Genomic DNA, 16,825 nt, shown 5'->3' on the forward strand with positions numbered 1-16,825 from the left:
ACAGCCATGGGGGCCTGCCACTCACTGGAGGACACCGGGCCACACCGATGGGCTCCACACAGCACATTTTGCTTCACAGAAGGTGACAGGATGATGTAAGCCGAGGTTTGACAGCACACAGACCTAAAATATGTGGAAAAGAATCACTGACAATGAGTGCCAAAATAACCCTGATGTAGGTGAAGGTCTGCCAACACAGCCTCTGTCTCAGCCTTTAGCAGGCAATGGGCAATGCAGGCAGCCCCTGCTCTGTCACCTACCAGCTGCATAAAGCAGCAAGTAAGGTACCCATACCACAGGTCTCAGCCACCTCCACGCTGCCTTAGATGCCACTAGGAGAGCAGATGGACACAGCGCTGGCATCCTAGGGCCACACCTAGGAAGACACACAGACACACAGCAGCATCATCTGCCGTGCTCCCATTCCCAGACAGGAAGGGAAATGATGAATTCTGTTCATTAAAAAAAGAAAAAAAACCATGCCCACCATTGGGCAACATCTGGAAAATGATAATTTATGAGTAATGGCTGCATCTGCCCACCCACCGTTAGCCTCACCTGAGCGTGATATTTTGGCATTTTAAAAAACTTCATCAAGAAAAATTAGTTTCTATGGCAACTAATGGTGCATTTAATAGATCAAGTGATGAGTGCCATGTATAAGAATCCTGCAAATCATGAATAGCAGTAACAGCTCCAATGCTACACAGTCACTGCACAGCTGTTGTGCTGAGGTGCTCCGAGCCTTCTGCACAATTAGGAGCCAAGCTATGTTTTGGGGAAGCACTGTGTACAAGCATTTCCAACTCTCTCCCTTTGCAGCACTGACTGCAGCTTTTCTTATTTCCTCCAGTGGACTTATTGATATTGATTAGACCACAAAAAATTTTTACACAGTTTCAAAACCACTTCCACTTTGCAGGTGCCACCACTGCACCAAATGCATGTTTCCATCTCTCTGCCTGCCTTTAAGTACCTGTACAGAGAGCTCTGCAGGTGGGAAAACAGAATAAAGCCAAAGATGTATTTTCCAAAGAGAGGCCCCTACAAAGCAGCATCACTGCAACACGACTCAGAGCAGATCACAGACTGAGGCACACGCATGTCTGTGACAGAGATACATCAGTTGATCAAGAAGTTAAAGGCAACGCCTGGAAAGACAAAAAGGAATAAATGTGCACTTTGGTAAAGCACACAGGAGAACTGACATGAGGGAGAACAAAACTATTTCTTCTCCCAGGGTCCCAGCTTTGGTACATCCTTTCAAGAGTGACCCATGAGCAGCACTTTCTCACTGCCTTTTTCTCTCTTGATGTATCCAGAAGGAAGTGCAATATGATGGAAAGGAAAACTAGGCAGACAATGTGCCAGTAACAGTAATGCAACAGTGTGCAGGAGGCTGGAACACAGCATCATCAAGGTCTGCTGCCCTTGGGGATGATCCATGGGATGGGGCATTGAGAAGGATGGTCAGCCCTGGGGACGGCAGAACACAAAGCCTCTGAAGACCCCAAGTGTTACAGCAGCTTACAGCAGTGGTCCGAAGCTCACACATCATCATCATGCTCCTTTCAGCCCAAGGGGAAGGCAACAAGCACACAAACATCAGAGAAGAAGACCTGATGGTTCTGCAGTCAGGCTGGCTCCTGCTGACCTCCCCGAGCTCAGTGCCTTGACATGATCCGGCCAGCAATGCCAGCACCCTCTCCAGCCAGTTGCCAGCTCTGACACCTGCCTGCCTGGCTGCCATCTGGCTGAGATCTCAAGGGGACCCACAGCAAGAAACTTCACATATTTTCCTCCACTACTTTCCTTTTCCTATCCTCTACCATTAGCTACTTGGCTTCTAATCTGCCTCTCCACAGCTGGGGAGACCTACTGTGAGCTAAGGATCAGGAAAGCAGGTGAGTGCAGCTAATTGGCCCCAATAACAAGAAAAAAAAGTGTTTGTTAAGCAGCGTGCATGATTTTAAAGTCTCTTCTTTTGCAGGTGTAATTAACTGTCGCTCCAAACCCCTGGATTTTAAGATGCTCAATTACAAACTCAGCTTGCATATCAGGAACAGAACCTGATTTCAGACAAGAAGTCCTCACAGTCCTTATCCCACCACCTCTCATGAATGTTGACCATCCTCCCAGCAGCACACTGTCCACCTCAGCACCTCCACAAGCTGCACCTGACTTGCTGTGTTTCCTCTTGCACTGATCCTGTCCAGCTGCTTGTAGGAACCATCTAAAATCATACAATCACAGCATGGCCTGGGTTGCAAAGGAGCACAGTGCTCATCCAGCTCCAACCCCCTGCTGTGTGCAGGTCACCAACCAGCAGCCCAGGCTGCCCAGAGCCACATCCAGCCTGGCCTTGAATGCCTGCAGGGATGGGGCATCCACAGCCTCCTTCTGTGCAATAATCACGAAAATATTCATGCAGTGAATTACCTTAGAATGTGGGTGGAAGGCAGAGCTCCCCTAAAGGACCAGGCAGGATGCATCCAACCAGCAGTATGAAAAAACACCTTGTGCTGTATTTAAAACACCCTGCTTGTATTTAAAACACCCAGGAGTAATTATTGACTGGTAAGAGAAGTTTTATGGCAATTGCTAACAGCAAGCCACAGCTTGCTGATTTTACATCCATCTCGATCTCCTGTCTGAGCTTGATGCCTGCTTTTCCCCAATAGTCCCACTGACAAAAGAACACTGCTGAGATTCATCACAGCCTTGCTTAAGAGAAGGCAGATTTTAAGGGCACAGAGTCCGAGGGAATGGAATCCAGGGGTCTGCAGCTCCCATAGACAAGGCATGCTGAAGTTTAAACACAGCAATGCAAAAAAACTAACAACAGCAACAAAAAGTCTCAGCCTCATCTTTGGGGTGGGAAAGAGGGCTGTAAAAACTGAATGGAAATTTAATAGGAAGGGGATAAAAAGGCAAACGTTCAAATGTAGCCCTGCCAAGCCTCCTGTGTTCTGCTGCAGAATCACCCATCTGAGGCCACCAGCTATCCCCACCCCTCAGGCAATTAATCTGAACATAAAGTATGGCAAATCTTTGAGAGCTGTAGCACGAAAGTGAGTGCAAGGGTGCAGACGGAGGTGCCGGATGACAAAGAAAATCTATAAACAGGTAAAACGAAGAGAAATCAATTTTCTATCCTGAATCTCAGAATGAGAAGGGAGATTTTTTGAGAAGGGAAAAAGGAAGCCATGTGGTCGCTCTCTTGATAAGAAGCTTAGGTTGTACAGTGGCTTTTTTTTTTCTTTTTGATTCAGCAGCATCATAAGCTTTGTGACTGCTTAACACAGTACCACTCATAGCCAAAGCATTTGCAGGCAGATAACAGTATGCTGCCTCTTGGGTTGGGGAAGGCTCTTTGATTCCTGCAGCTTTGCACCAAGCACATGTGAGCCCTGTTGGAGGAGGTGGGTTGGGAACATTCTCCCAGGGAACACGCTTGAAGTATCAACTTATCTTTATTCTTTCCTGCTTGCACATGAAGGTGCTATTTATTTCCACCCAAAAGCAGTTGCTTTGCATCTAAAAAAGATGTGAAATAAGGCTGGATAAGGAAAGGTTGGGGGGGTTGAAGGAATGCAAGAAAAGCAGCAGGCAGTGGAACATTAATTAGTTTCAGAGAGGTGGCCACAGCCCTCCCTCCCTGAGCTTGGGACAGATCCTACCCTGCCCATTGCTCTACACCTCGCTCCTGGAAAGAGCCATTTTCATCTGCAGTAGTTCAGATATTTCAGTATTTGCATGAAAGTCTGTCATAGAGTGGTTCTGAAGGGAGACAGAAAAGAACCAAAAGCTCTTAAGGAAGAAAACAAAGAATGCGAATCAGTTGCATGCATGGGTAAGTGTAGAGGTGATGGTCTCAGGTTCCATTCACCAGGGGAGGTTCAGGTTGAGTATCAGGAAACATTTCTTCTGCAAAAGAGCAGTCAGGCACTGCACAGACTGCCCAGCATTGGTGGGATCACCATCCCTGGAGGTGTTCCTGAGCCGTGGAGATGTGGCACTGAGGGATGTGGGCAGTGGGCATGGTGGGGTGGGCTGGGGTTGGGATCTTCTGGAAAAGAAATGTTTTCCAACCTGAATGATCCTGTGATTCCATGTAAAATAACTTCACAAGGTGCACATGGAGGAGGGATGGTGATGGGGATACCAGGCAGCTCCAGCACAGACCGACCAGATTATCTTTGAATAAATGCTCTAAAATAATAGAGCCAGGCCTGGAAAAGGATAGTTTCCTTCAGTTTAACCTCAGTTTCCTGCAGGATCTCAATGCCATGGTTCATGCCATGCTCATGGCCAGGATATGGGAGCTCAGTGAGGCCCCCCCCCAAGCTCAGCCCATTTCATCGGCTCAGCTGATGCGCACCACTCAGCACTCCCTACCTACACTTGTATTTCCTTCTGCCAACCTCTGCAGCCCCACATCACACCACAACATTCCCAGATAACCATTCACTCAAAACCCATCATTTTTTGTGCCGATGATGCTCCTTCTGCGGCACTGCAGCACCGAACCCACAAAAGCCCTGACGAATCCTCCAGCGGATCCTGACACATCAACCTCTAACCCCCTGCAGCAGAGCAGCAGATGAAGCTATCCCAAAGAGTTGGGTGGGGGCTCACCTGTGGTCGGGGATGGCCGGTGACCAGGCAGGTCAGCTCCAGCGTCTCACCCTCACGGATGGTGTAGACCCTCTCCGAGTAGCGCTCCTCCTCGATGTTGCACGCCAGGCCTGAGTGCACGATACGCACGGTGGGGGGGGCTGCAAGGTGCAAACAGAGAGCAGTGAGCAAGGTGCAAACAGAGAGCAGTGAGCACAGCACCTGGCCATCCCTGCCCTCCCCAGCAGCAAACCCACATCGGGTGCCAAGAGATGGCTGCGGTGCTCGACCCCATCTCGCGGTCCCCAGGGTACAGCCTTCACGAGCTCCTCTGCTTTCTGGTTATTTTGGGCTCCATTTCTAAATGAGCTCTCTCTTATTGTTCTCGTCATTATATATCTTTCTAAACTTATTATCGCGTGCATTATGCAAATGAGGTGCCTTAATTAAACCATTAAAATTAAGCAGGAGAAACGGCGGGGCTGATGCTGCTCCTTCTCAACATTAATACTGAAATCCTGTTGCTGTCAAAGGGATCAGGGCTTGGAGCTGAACAAACCCTCACCTTAATTTTGTTGTAAATTCAGTCCAAGCTGCAGGACGTGACCATGTTCTACACATTGTACATGTAGGAAAACAGCAACGTTGTTCCTGATACCAAATGTACAAATTACAGCTCTGTTTTAGCAATTCTCCCGTGGATGTTCCCGGCTGTATCTTTATTTCTGCAGCATGAAATTCACAACTATTAAAATTTTCAGACAGTGAATCAATAGGAGAAGAAAGTGGAGCTCCAGTTATAACCCCGCTGCCAAATGAAATAACAAAAGCTGAAGAGATAAATGGTAATTCTGGTGGGGCTCAAACACCCAGCAGTTTGCCCTCTCTGCTCATCAGCGTGCTGCTCCAATGTTGGACAAATGCTTTAGTCCTAACTGAAGCCTTAAGTGATCGAGAAAGCCAGAAAGTGGAAGAAAAATAGAGCCCAGAAGGACTTGATCGTGCTCCCACCATAGAACCTGCATGCTTTTACACCGCTGCTCATTGCCTTTTCCTCAGCCCACCTACAGACAGTGTTCCTGCAGCTCTGCATGCAGCTTTAGGCACCACCTGCTGCACAGTGCCTGGATCTCATACAAACACTGCCCTTAATTTCAATTCTGGCCCTCGTTCTCTGAAGGCTGTAGAAAATGAGGTTCAAGGAAAGGACCTGAGCAGGACAGTGCCGGGTCAGGTACAGGAGCAGGAGGAGAATAATTATGTCAGGCTGCAATGGCTAAGCCTGATACTCCTCACTACCATGCACTGCTCCCATCCATCTCAGTCTACTATATTTAGATCATTTCTCAATGTGCTCAGCTTAGGTTAATCCCTTCAGCAAGCATTTCAGAAACCTGTCCTCCCTGCAGAGACCGGCGTGGGAGGAAGAGCTTTTGCAAGCAATAGATGCTTCCCACATCACAGTGTGCCCCGAGCTTGACGGCACGAGGCGACCGGCTCCAGGAGGGACCAGAGAGCAGCACAGAACAGCTTGCTAGCACTGCTCAAACCCAACGGCACTGCAAAAAGCTTCCCCACCAGGCTGCAGCCAGACAAGCATGCCTGCTTGGTCCGCTTTGCCTTCCTCTTGTTCAGAACTGCCTTCTGCCCTCCCCACAGCCCTGCAGAGCTGCTCTCTGTAGGGATGGAGACCCTGTTTGCTCCTTAGAGGAAAAAAATAAGACCTCTAAACCACTGGGCTGCTCTTCACTGTCCCTCTGCCATGCCAGAAATGTCAGAGGATCACAGAACGGCCCAGACTGCAAGGGACCTCAAGGACCACAGGCATCTATTCCTTGTTCTGCCACACACAGCCGTGGTACGATGAGCTCCACCCCACGGCTGGGTACCATCTCCCACAACACAAAGCATAAACTGCTGACATGCAGAAGCAGTTCAGCACAGATGAGGAGACCAGATAAAATTAGGAGAGTCAGCAACATTACACTGACATCCTGCTGCCTTTTACATTCATATTATATTAATATGACATTTTAATTCATATTGTATTCATATTATTTCAAATTACGCTTGAAGCATCCTTTGATTTAGTGTCTGTGCCACGGCTCCACATCTGTTACATTTGAAATGGCAACATAGAAAAGAAAAAACAACTCCTTCTGTATTAGTATAAGTATATACTGCTTTAAGAAAGACTAAAACGAATGCAGGAAAATTAAAAATATTCTTCCTCCTTTAATTTTAATGTTCTATGGTTCAGAAGACATTGTGTAATTACAAAATGTCACCTCCTTCTCTTCACCAGGAATATTCATTACAGCTACTTCTGAAATATGCCTCCAAGGATTTAATGGCAGACAAGCCATGGAAGTAATATATCCTTGGCATTTATTTTGTTTGTGGCACTTCAGAAGTATTTGTCTTGTGATTACGCCCAGTAAATACCACATGCAGGAATCCATCACTGGCCGTCCTGGCATCACGCAGGCACAGTGCACACAAAGCTCAGTGTGAGGTCAGACAGAGCTGTGACAACAAAACCGACAACAAACCTCCCCGTGATGCAAATACACCAAGAGAGTCCTTTCCTATGAAGAATGGTGCCAAGCTGACCTTTCTCTGTGTCTCATTATGTATTGATGTAAGATAAGTCCCCGTTGTTGGCTGCTCTTTTCCAGCAATTTCAATTCATCTCCTCTCTCCTGTACACACACAAGTCTACGCAAGCAAAAAGGCTTCAACTTGCCACAAGCTCCCCAGATGGCACAGATCCCAAAGATCCGGGGGTGAAAAAGGTGTCATAAAATTTCTGTGAAGGCAAAATTAGAAATGCCCAAAGTTGAATCACAGAATCACAGAATTGTAGGGGTTGGAAGGGACCTCTAGAAATCATTGAGACCAACCCCCCTGCCAAAGCAGGTTCCCTACAGCAGGTTGCACAGGTAGGCGTCCAGGCAAGACTTGAACATCCCCAAAGAAGGAGACTCCACCACCTCCCTGGGCAGCCTGTTCCAGTGCTCTGTCACCTCACTGTAAAGAAGTTCTTGCGCACATTCGTGCGAATATGGATGCAGGTATCCAGACGCATTTAATAAAGACACAAAGGGCAGAGCAGATGCCATGATGAATGTGAGCACGGCCACTCTCCATCAAACCTGCAGAATAACATTTGTTTTCTGAACAAGTGCCAAAGTAGAGAAGAGTTTTTCTAAGCTGGCCACCCGAGAAAGTAAACAAACAACTCAGAGTCACAGAATCACAGAATGGCTTGGGTTGCAATGGACCTCAAGGTTCCTGAGCCTCCAACCCCCCCCACCACATGCAGGGCCACCAACCTCCACATTTCATAGCAGCCCAGGCTGCCCAGGGCCCCATCCTACCTGGCCTTGAACACCTCCAGGGATGGATGGGGCATCCACAGCCTCTCTGGGCAGCTGTTCCAGCACCTCACCACTCTCTGTAAACAACCAGCATGCAACCTTTGCAAGAGTTTGCCCTCATCTTTCCCCAACCCAAAGCAAGCACTGGGTGGCCTCAAGCTGCGCTATCAACACAATAGGCCATATCTGCTCATGGCATGCAACACATTATTATTGGATCTGGTGTCTGGTGCAGTGCATGGCAATCTTGCTCAGGGCAGAGGGTTGGAACGAGGTGATCTTTAAAGTCCCTTCCAACCCAATCCGTTCTCTGATGCTATGATTGACTCTGCTACTATTATTCCAAAACATTTCAAATAAGAAAGAAATCTTCAAAAGAATCAGGGGTCTTCATGTCTGGAGAATTACAACGGCTTTTTTCTCATCCAGAACATACCTACTGTTTCAGAAACAGATACCAACAGACACAGACCATATGTCATAGATCGTAACTTTTTAATACTTGCCCAGCAGGAAGGACAATAAACAGACAGCGTAACGAGTTGTAAGGGGGTAAGAAATCTGCCTGTTCCTAGAAGCAGCATTACAGTTCCTATAACTCAATAGATACTCTACTGATAAGCTTTGTAGTGCCAAAATTAGGTCAGCCTGTGACAGCAGCGTTGGGAAGTGGCAGTGTGATTTAATTGGCACGGTGGCTCCTCATGTTGGTGCTATCGATCAAGAAGGCTTCCTGAGCTCTGGAAATGCAGTTTAAGCCACAGAGATATAGGCAAGCATTAAGCAACGTGGCAAAAACAGTCCAATCAATGCAAGGAAAAAAATGCTCTTTGTCCTTCTCTTGTGAGACTGGGAGGCAAGGGCAGCCATGGACAGCTCAACAACGGAACGAGGGTTATTTATGCTACTGGGCATGTAGAATGAGAACAGGTAGGAAGTATTTCATGCTAATAGATCTTTATACACTACAGAACTCTCCCTGCTATCACTTGTCTGCTAAGGCTGTTGAAGGTAACGTACAGTCATAAAACTATGAAAACAGAAAAAGCAAAGGCTCCCTGCGTTGGATGCCTGGCTTTTGTTCCACATGGGACCCGAAAATGAAGATGTTAATTGAGACTCTCAATATTTATATAATGAAATGTCCTTGTGTAACATTTCCCATCCTCACTCCCCACCAAGAGTACTACGCTTTCTAAAAACAGAAATAAACTGGCCTAATAATACATTTATCAGCCAGCTGAACATCAGCTAACCTCCAGCTGGTGTCCAACCCCACGTTACCCACAGTAAAACACTCCAAGCTCTGTAGTGATGAGAGCTGTTGTGCCAGGGCAGTGCATTCATCACAGTAATACCACCGAGATCCCCGGTCACTTCATATGCAATTAGCAGAATTAAGAGCTGATAGGAGTACGGGAAAACTCATTTTTGAGAGTTGCAAACACATACACAGTTACTTTGGATCTTCACGTTCTTAAAAAAAAAGAGAGAAAAGATTATTTCCTCCTCATTACACTGCAGAATTGCACAAAACTCACTGGGGACTTCACTCTTGCTGATTGGTTTTACACAGAGGAGCTCACAATGAAAAGCATCGCTGAAACAAATGGGAGGATAACAGAATCACACGTGGGCACAGCCAGGGCTGATGCCTTGCATTGGGAAGGCAGCTAACGCTCTAATGCAAGGGCACAGTGCTGGTCCCAGTGCTTTTAGGGGCGCCTGGCTGTGCAGGAGGACATCGCAGCCCTATGCACACACAGTGACCATGTAGTGTCCAAAGTCTGGAGCACACCCAGTTTTCCAGAAAGTTCTTCATACACACACAAGGATGTGCCTGCACGGATCCTGCCGTGGGACTGGGAGAAATGTTTTCCTGCAGGAGGTAAAGCATATTACTCATAATAAATACACACTTCTAACACAATCATTATGGGTTTCCTATTTCACATACATCATTTTTAATTACGTTTTAAGTAATTCTGCAAGGTCCACAAATCACTAAGATCTTCTCATGGCTCAGATTGAAGTAAATAATTAAAAGCAACTGATTAATGAATTTGAGTTCTGACACTGCTCAGAGTTGAGCATTGCTCTCCAACAAGACTGCAACCAAAGCTCTGTGTGAGTGAATCTCACCAGCAAATAACTGCAACCAGAGAGAACTGCATTTGAGAAGAACTGCAGCACTTTCTCCTTGCCTGGCAGCAGCCCCACAGCAGATTTCCAGTCTCACTGGTGCTGCCTTGACCTTGGGTTTACTACAGGAGCACAAATACAATACACAATATAAACTACAATCTTTGCACCATTCTGTGCAAAAACAAACAAACAAACAAACAAACAACAGAAAAAAACCTCACCAAACCAACTTGTATTAAGAGCTTTCTATGAAACTGACAGGAGAACATAGTCCCTAAAACAACCAATGGACTAGCTCAAAGCATTCAACAACTACTGCTTGCTCAGTGCTTATGGGACTCAAAACATTTATGTTCAGGATTTTGGCAGACTGTCCTAGAACAGCAGAGAAGGAAACCATTTTCACCATGTACACACATTTCCAGCAGCAACTTTGTCTTTTTCTACCTCCACTGAACCATCAGAGAAACTGCACTTCAATGTTATCACTGCTGCCACTCCATGAGAGCATGAAGCTACACAGTCAACCACTGTGGCTCACAAGCCCGTGTCTCTACAAGGGCAAAGAACTCAGAGAATCACAGAACGGCCCGGGTTAGAAGGGACCTCAAGGATCACGAAGCTCCAACCCCCCTGTGCCATGCAGGGCCACCAACCTCCCCATTTCACAGCAGCCCAGGCTGCCCAGGGCCCCATCCAACCTGGCCTTCAACACCTCCAGGGATGGACGGGGCATCACAGCCTCTCTGGGCAGCTGTTCCAGCACCTCACCACTCTCACAGCACACAACTTCCCCCTGACAGCCAACCTCAATCTGTCCTCCCTCAACTTCAAACCATTTCCCCTTGTCCTGCTGTTATCTACACTTTCAAAGACTTGATTCCCCTGATGTGCTGTTTCCTACTTCTTACTTTTTCTTGACATCTTTAAATGGGCAATTAAAACTTATCCCAGCAGTCATGTCTTACTGCATCACATTTGACTCTTTCTGTGTTCACGTTGCAGTCCCCCACAATTGATTTCCCAGTCTCTTATTCCAGCAGTTTAGAGAAGGATGCTGTCACAATGTCTCAACACATCAGGTGGACACGTCCTTATGGCATCTTCCTATGCTCGCACAGAGCTGGGATAATTGGGAAGACAAGTGTATAGGGGAATCTTTCTACACTGCATCTTCCTCCCTAATTGCTCCTTGAGCAGTCTGCAACAGATTTCAAGCAGTGGCTTCTATGAAGCTTCCAAAAGAAGTGATCTACAATTGACAGGCTTAATTGAAGCAACACTTTGCTGTTCCTGGAATCACAATACAGATGATATTGCCAGACCTGTTTCAGCAGTGTTAGAGTTTAGCAGTAAACATATCTCGGTTATTACCACAGGCTCAGGAAAGACAATATGTTGACTTTCCCCAGCTTGAATAGCATACAGACACGAAAATCAAAAGTATGAAAAATCACTCATTAAAAATGAATCCTGAATTCTTAACCATTACCTCTATTTGCACACTTTGACAAAACACCTTTCAGAAATGTATTTTTAACAAAGAAAACTATGGAAGCACAGTTGGTGACAAAGAGCACCACAAAGGTAGATTCAATCCTAAAGAAACTGCACACATATATAATGCTGCAGAAACCAACCACAGGTCCCAAAATGGCATGGGACAGTCTAGGAAACCTTGAGTCCCATTAAACTGAGGTTGTGACTATGACAGATCTCCTTGCAGGTTGAGGGGACTGAGACCAGAGGCTGGAATCCTGGGCAGGCTCTAAAGTCCTGCATGCATTCAATCCATAGTTTTATGGTTTGGTTGATCTCATGGGTATTTGGTTTTTTTTTTGTTTTGTTTTTCTTTTTAATGTTATAATTAAAAATATTTTAAAAAATCAAAGTTTTGTTATTCATATACATTAAGTATATGTTTTATATGCAACTCAAGACAATTCCTCCCTACTCCATGAGGCCCAGGAAATCCAAAAGGTTGGACACCCATTCTAGACCTTGCCCAGGACCAAAAACGCTCTGAGCAGGTCCCCTCTGGACCTCTTTCCCCTGGTCTATGCTCTCTTCCCATCCTGCTCAAAAAGCATCATCTCCTCCTGGCACAAGCTGGCCTCCACCTCCCATCCCCTCAGCAGCCAAGAAGAGCAGCAAGTGAAGCGAGATCCAGGCACTCTGGGGCACAGAGATGCCCAGACCTATTAATCTTAGTGCCACACATAACAATATATTGCTCAAAGCCACGTCAAGGTCCATAACATGGCACATCTGTAATAGGGCGCTCACTGGTGAACCGATGGAGCGCAACCATGCAGAACACAGTTGGGGCTTGCATCCAATAAGAACTTTAAAGTGGCTTTTCCCTGGGTTTGTACTTTCACTTAATGCTAGGACTTAGCAAACCAAAATTCTCTGGCTCCTCCATAGATCTACCTGGACCTCAGGATGAGGTTGGTGGAAAAGTTATAAGTCCTGGCTTCTCTGGAGGCAGCCCCATCCTGGCCAGCAACACATGGAAGAACATTGCCTGAACGATTGGGCACAAAGAAAATCTGTGCTCCAGCATTTGGGTCACGGCCTTCAGGGTGGAAGTGTTCAAATGGACATAGGACAGCTTAAAAGCAGGACTGTGCTGTAGAGGAGCTATTGGCTCCCTGAGCCACCAGGTGTGGGAGAATAGACTTCTCATCTGAAAGCCAGGTGTGGTGTGTGATATTCCATCAAACTAGGCAAAAGGAATAGAAATACAGCTTATGAAGATGTCCCACTGAAGGTACCACCGAATCTACGTGACTGCCAAGAGCAGTGATCACACTGTCCCAAAAAGGACAGTTCTGGTTCAGCTCAGCTCTGCACTCAGGATTAAGGTTTCCCTAATTGCAATGCAGCTCAGCAAGGCTGTCACTGACTGCAGACAGACAGTTTAACATTAAAGAGGAATTTCAAAATACGCAACCTTACATGAATGAAAAAAAAAAAAAAAGGCTTCTCTATGGTGTTAAGCAAGAATAAACAGCTTTTTAAATAACAATTTGCATTTCTTGTGAGATAGCACAAATCTGTGCCAGTGATCAGCAAGTACCAAGGAAACAAACCTCCTTTTAGGAGGAAAATATGATTTCTTGAATTAAAATTGTGTTTCCCATACTTCAATGTCTCACACCTAGTTTTCACATCTTTGTTTTGAAATGTTGGATGTGGGAGTAACCATAACCACTGAACGACTGGAATATGTTCCATTATATAAAGCAAGAAAATCATTACACCGCATTTTATACATTCCAGGCGCTATCAAAACTTGTGTCACTCCTTTTAGCTTCAGTAGGAAAAGAAAAACGTAGCTTAAAGAATAAAAAACACAGGTGGCAGTAGTGCCAAGAAAATGACTCATTTTCCCATTACATCCTGTATTCCAGGAGTTTTCCCCCAGTCCTTGGCACGCCAGATGGGAGGGAGCCTGCACACCCCGAGCTGCAGAGAACTGACTTGTTTCAATGAAATGTCTGAATTAAATGCTAAGCTTTTGGTTTATTTGTGCTGGGAGTTACTGGGTTCTTCTGACTAAGCCCAGTCATCCCATAGTTTTATACTAAAAGAAGAAGATTTGGATGAGATATAAGAAGTCTTCTCATGATAACTTCAGTATAACTTTATACTAAGCAAAAATCATTGTTATAATGATAATGACTTTCAGGAAAGCTGCATACATGGAGCTTAACGGCCCCTGGTTCACCTTATGGACTGCCTGTATGCCTTTGGTTTTTTGGGGGCCTGTGACCTCATTCACATCCACAGAGCAACAGGAGCAGATGCCAGACTGCCTGCCCAGGAGCAGGCTGTCCCCAAGGGGCTGTAAGCACCAGCAAGAGTTAGCCTGGAGGAACAAAGCATCATTCGTCATTGTAGACTGACCTACTCTTTCATCTTCACTGGGAGAGGGAGGCATTTTCCCCAAGGAGGAATGGGGAATTCAGTGTTCCCATCCACCATTCAGTAACAACCACACACACCATTTCAAAGTTGGCAGCAGCCATTTCCATCTCTTCATTTTCCAGAAGCACTGGCATGGCAAGCAGAACTGGGGCTCCGTCAGCCCTCAGCCTTTCCTTCCTCGAAAAAAAAAAAAACATCTGGAGCCTGAAGCTGTGACTGCTCAGAAGCCCTTCCAGGCAGCCTGGGGAAAATCCTGGTTCTTCACAGCATAAATTAACACATCTCCAAATTTCAGCCAAAGCACGATGCCATCAGCCCAGATAAGCAGCAGCACGAGTGCATCTTGCTCTCTTTCCCTTTGGAATCCATGGGCTGTGCCGGTAAAAGCTGGCCTAACACTGACTGGGATGTGGATTTAAAAGCAGAGCAGCAGAACCAGAGATCACCTCCCCCAAGATCTCCTTCCCTTGTGAAACCCAACTAATAGCTCCTGACTAATGTGCCACTGAACATGTAATTTGTCCTCAGAATTTAGTCAGTATTTCGGTGTCAACAGTTTGATTTATTTCAATAAATGTCAATGAACGATCAACAGATCAATAAAAATTAATGAAGAAAATTATTAGACTCCCACCTTGGTACTCACACAACATTAGGCTGTGTATTATTGTTTATATGATTTACCAGTCCTTTCTCAGCGGCTGATGACATCTCCAATTTTATTAACAGAGTGCAATTAGCCATTAAGTTTCATTATGGAGCTGCTCCTTTCGTGCAAAATTTGCGTAAGCCTGTTAAAGCAGTTAAGAGTGGGAAATGTATCTCATTTCTCCCAGCCGAAATTAATCACCAGCGCTAAGCTTCTCAGAGTGCTACAGAACCCTGCAGTTCAGCAGCAGCACTGGCACAGCCATGACCAGTCCCCACGACAGCCAGCTTGCAGGGGGCTGCCATCAGCTGAGAGCCCCCCAGCCACACACGCAAGCAAAATGTTATCAGGCAGGAGAACTTGGCTTATTTTAGTCACCGCGTGCTTGGTTCAATAAGGACAGCATCAGGGCTGAGGCTATAAGAATAGAAGCAGGCAGATAAGGGAAAAGATGAACATTTCCTTGCAGCCTCTATGTTGTCAATAATAGAACCACAGAACGGCCAGGGTTGCAAAGGAGCACAGTGCTCATCCAGCTCCAACTCCCTGCTGTGTGCAGGTCACCAACCAGCAGCCCAGGCTGCCCAGAGCCACATCCAGCCTGGCCTTGAATGCCTGCAGGGATGGGGCACCCACAGCCTCCAATAAAACCCTCCTCCACACTGGATGTATGCCCTTCCTGCATCTAACACACTCAAATGTAATCTCTCAGGTTTTTTCAACCTTATATTCTACTGCAAACCCATTACTGCAGAGGTTCCCTCCCCAGAGCATATGCCAGCCAGTCACACCAACTTCTTTGTACCCCATCCACCCAGCTCTTGTGAGGCCCCATCTGCAGTACTGCATCCAGGTCTGGAGCCTCCAGAACAAGAAATACAGAGAGCTCTTGGAACCATCCAGAGGAGGACCACTAAGATGGTCAGAGCTGTGGGTGCCCCATCCCCAGAGATGCCCAAGGCCATGGACAGGGCCCTGGGCAGCCTGAGCTGATGGGCACCCAGCCCACAGCTGGGGGGACTGGGAGGATTGTCCTTTCCAACCCAACCACGCTGTGATCCTGTGATTGTAAGATGCTCAAAAATAATCATTTCAAAAGGGTTTTGGTTGTTTGTTGCATTCATTTTTCCTGCTCTGGTTTGAACATTTTATAATGTGGAGGACAATAAGAGAGCCACAAGCCCTCATACTTTGATGGTCTGACTGAGTAGTTGCCAATGCTGTGTCAAAGCGCATGATACCTACTCAGCATTACAAGACTGAAGAACAAGATTTTCCCCCAGCATTGAAAGCAAAAGCTCTTTTAGATGCTAAAATATGCGTTGTTTATATAGGTGGCAGAAATCCAACCTGATGCTGCTGCAGGAGACACTACGCCTAAAAAGCCTGGCTCAAGAAAGCTTGGATTATTTGCAAAAGGCATCTGAAGAATAAAGAAATCTTAGAATTAGTAGCAAGACTTACTTTTCAACTCTATTTACCAAAGCATCGTGACAAACTCAAACACCTACCCTGCAGCAAAATCCCAATTCATGGCTTCGCTCATTCCTGCTCTTTAAAAGAAAAGCAAAAAAAGTTTACAAACTCTTCTAGCTGAGCTCTGCTAAGCAGGATGAGGCACAGCCATTGTTCTTTATGAGCACAGCGAGCCAGCGTCAGCCATCAGCCCAGAGTTAATCTGCAAATCCTGCGAGCAGCCTGCTCCCCATCCCCACTGCAATTCCTATGAAAAAAACAGGACGTTGTTTAATTCCTTTCATGAGGTTGTCTACTCGCAGCACCAGATGTCCGATAGATGCAGCCCAAGCAGAATGACAGATCCTGTAAAGGGTGAAGCCGAGTAACTTATCCGTGCCTCCCGGGCGCAGGTTTCTTAAGAGAAAAAGATATCTGCTCCATATGCTCAGCCAGTCAGCGTGCAGCCGCGTTTATTCTGCTTTAAAAATCTTCCTAGCATTTGCTCTGTGACAAGTTTAGAAGCAGAAAGCGAGAAGTGAAACTGAGATGCAGAACTTGGGGATTCTGAGGACGGGATTTCAGCTGTTCCCAATGAAGAGGATGGAGCTGAGGATGGAGCTGAGGATGGAGCTGAGGATGGAGC

At 46.3% G+C, this 16,825-nt stretch overlaps 1 protein-coding gene across 1 annotated transcript in view; it reads right to left on the minus strand.

The window, feature by feature from the left end:
* MDGA2 (MAM domain containing glycosylphosphatidylinositol anchor 2) overlaps positions 1 to 16,825 on the minus strand; it is a 309,178-nt gene that overhangs the window by 208,653 nt on the left and 83,700 nt on the right. Inside the window, exon 3 of the mRNA XM_042813625.1 lies at positions 4,639 to 4,778. Within this exon, the coding sequence (XP_042669559.1) occupies positions 4,639 to 4,778 (140 nt within the window). The remainder of the gene's footprint in view (positions 1 to 4,638; positions 4,779 to 16,825) is intronic.

The sequence above is a fragment of the Centrocercus urophasianus genome, unplaced genomic scaffold, assembly GCF_019232065.1.
Source record: "Centrocercus urophasianus isolate 14NV4802_14NV808 unplaced genomic scaffold, USGS_Curo_1.0 seq_14, whole genome shotgun sequence".
NCBI lineage: Eukaryota > Metazoa > Chordata > Aves > Galliformes > Phasianidae > Centrocercus > Centrocercus urophasianus.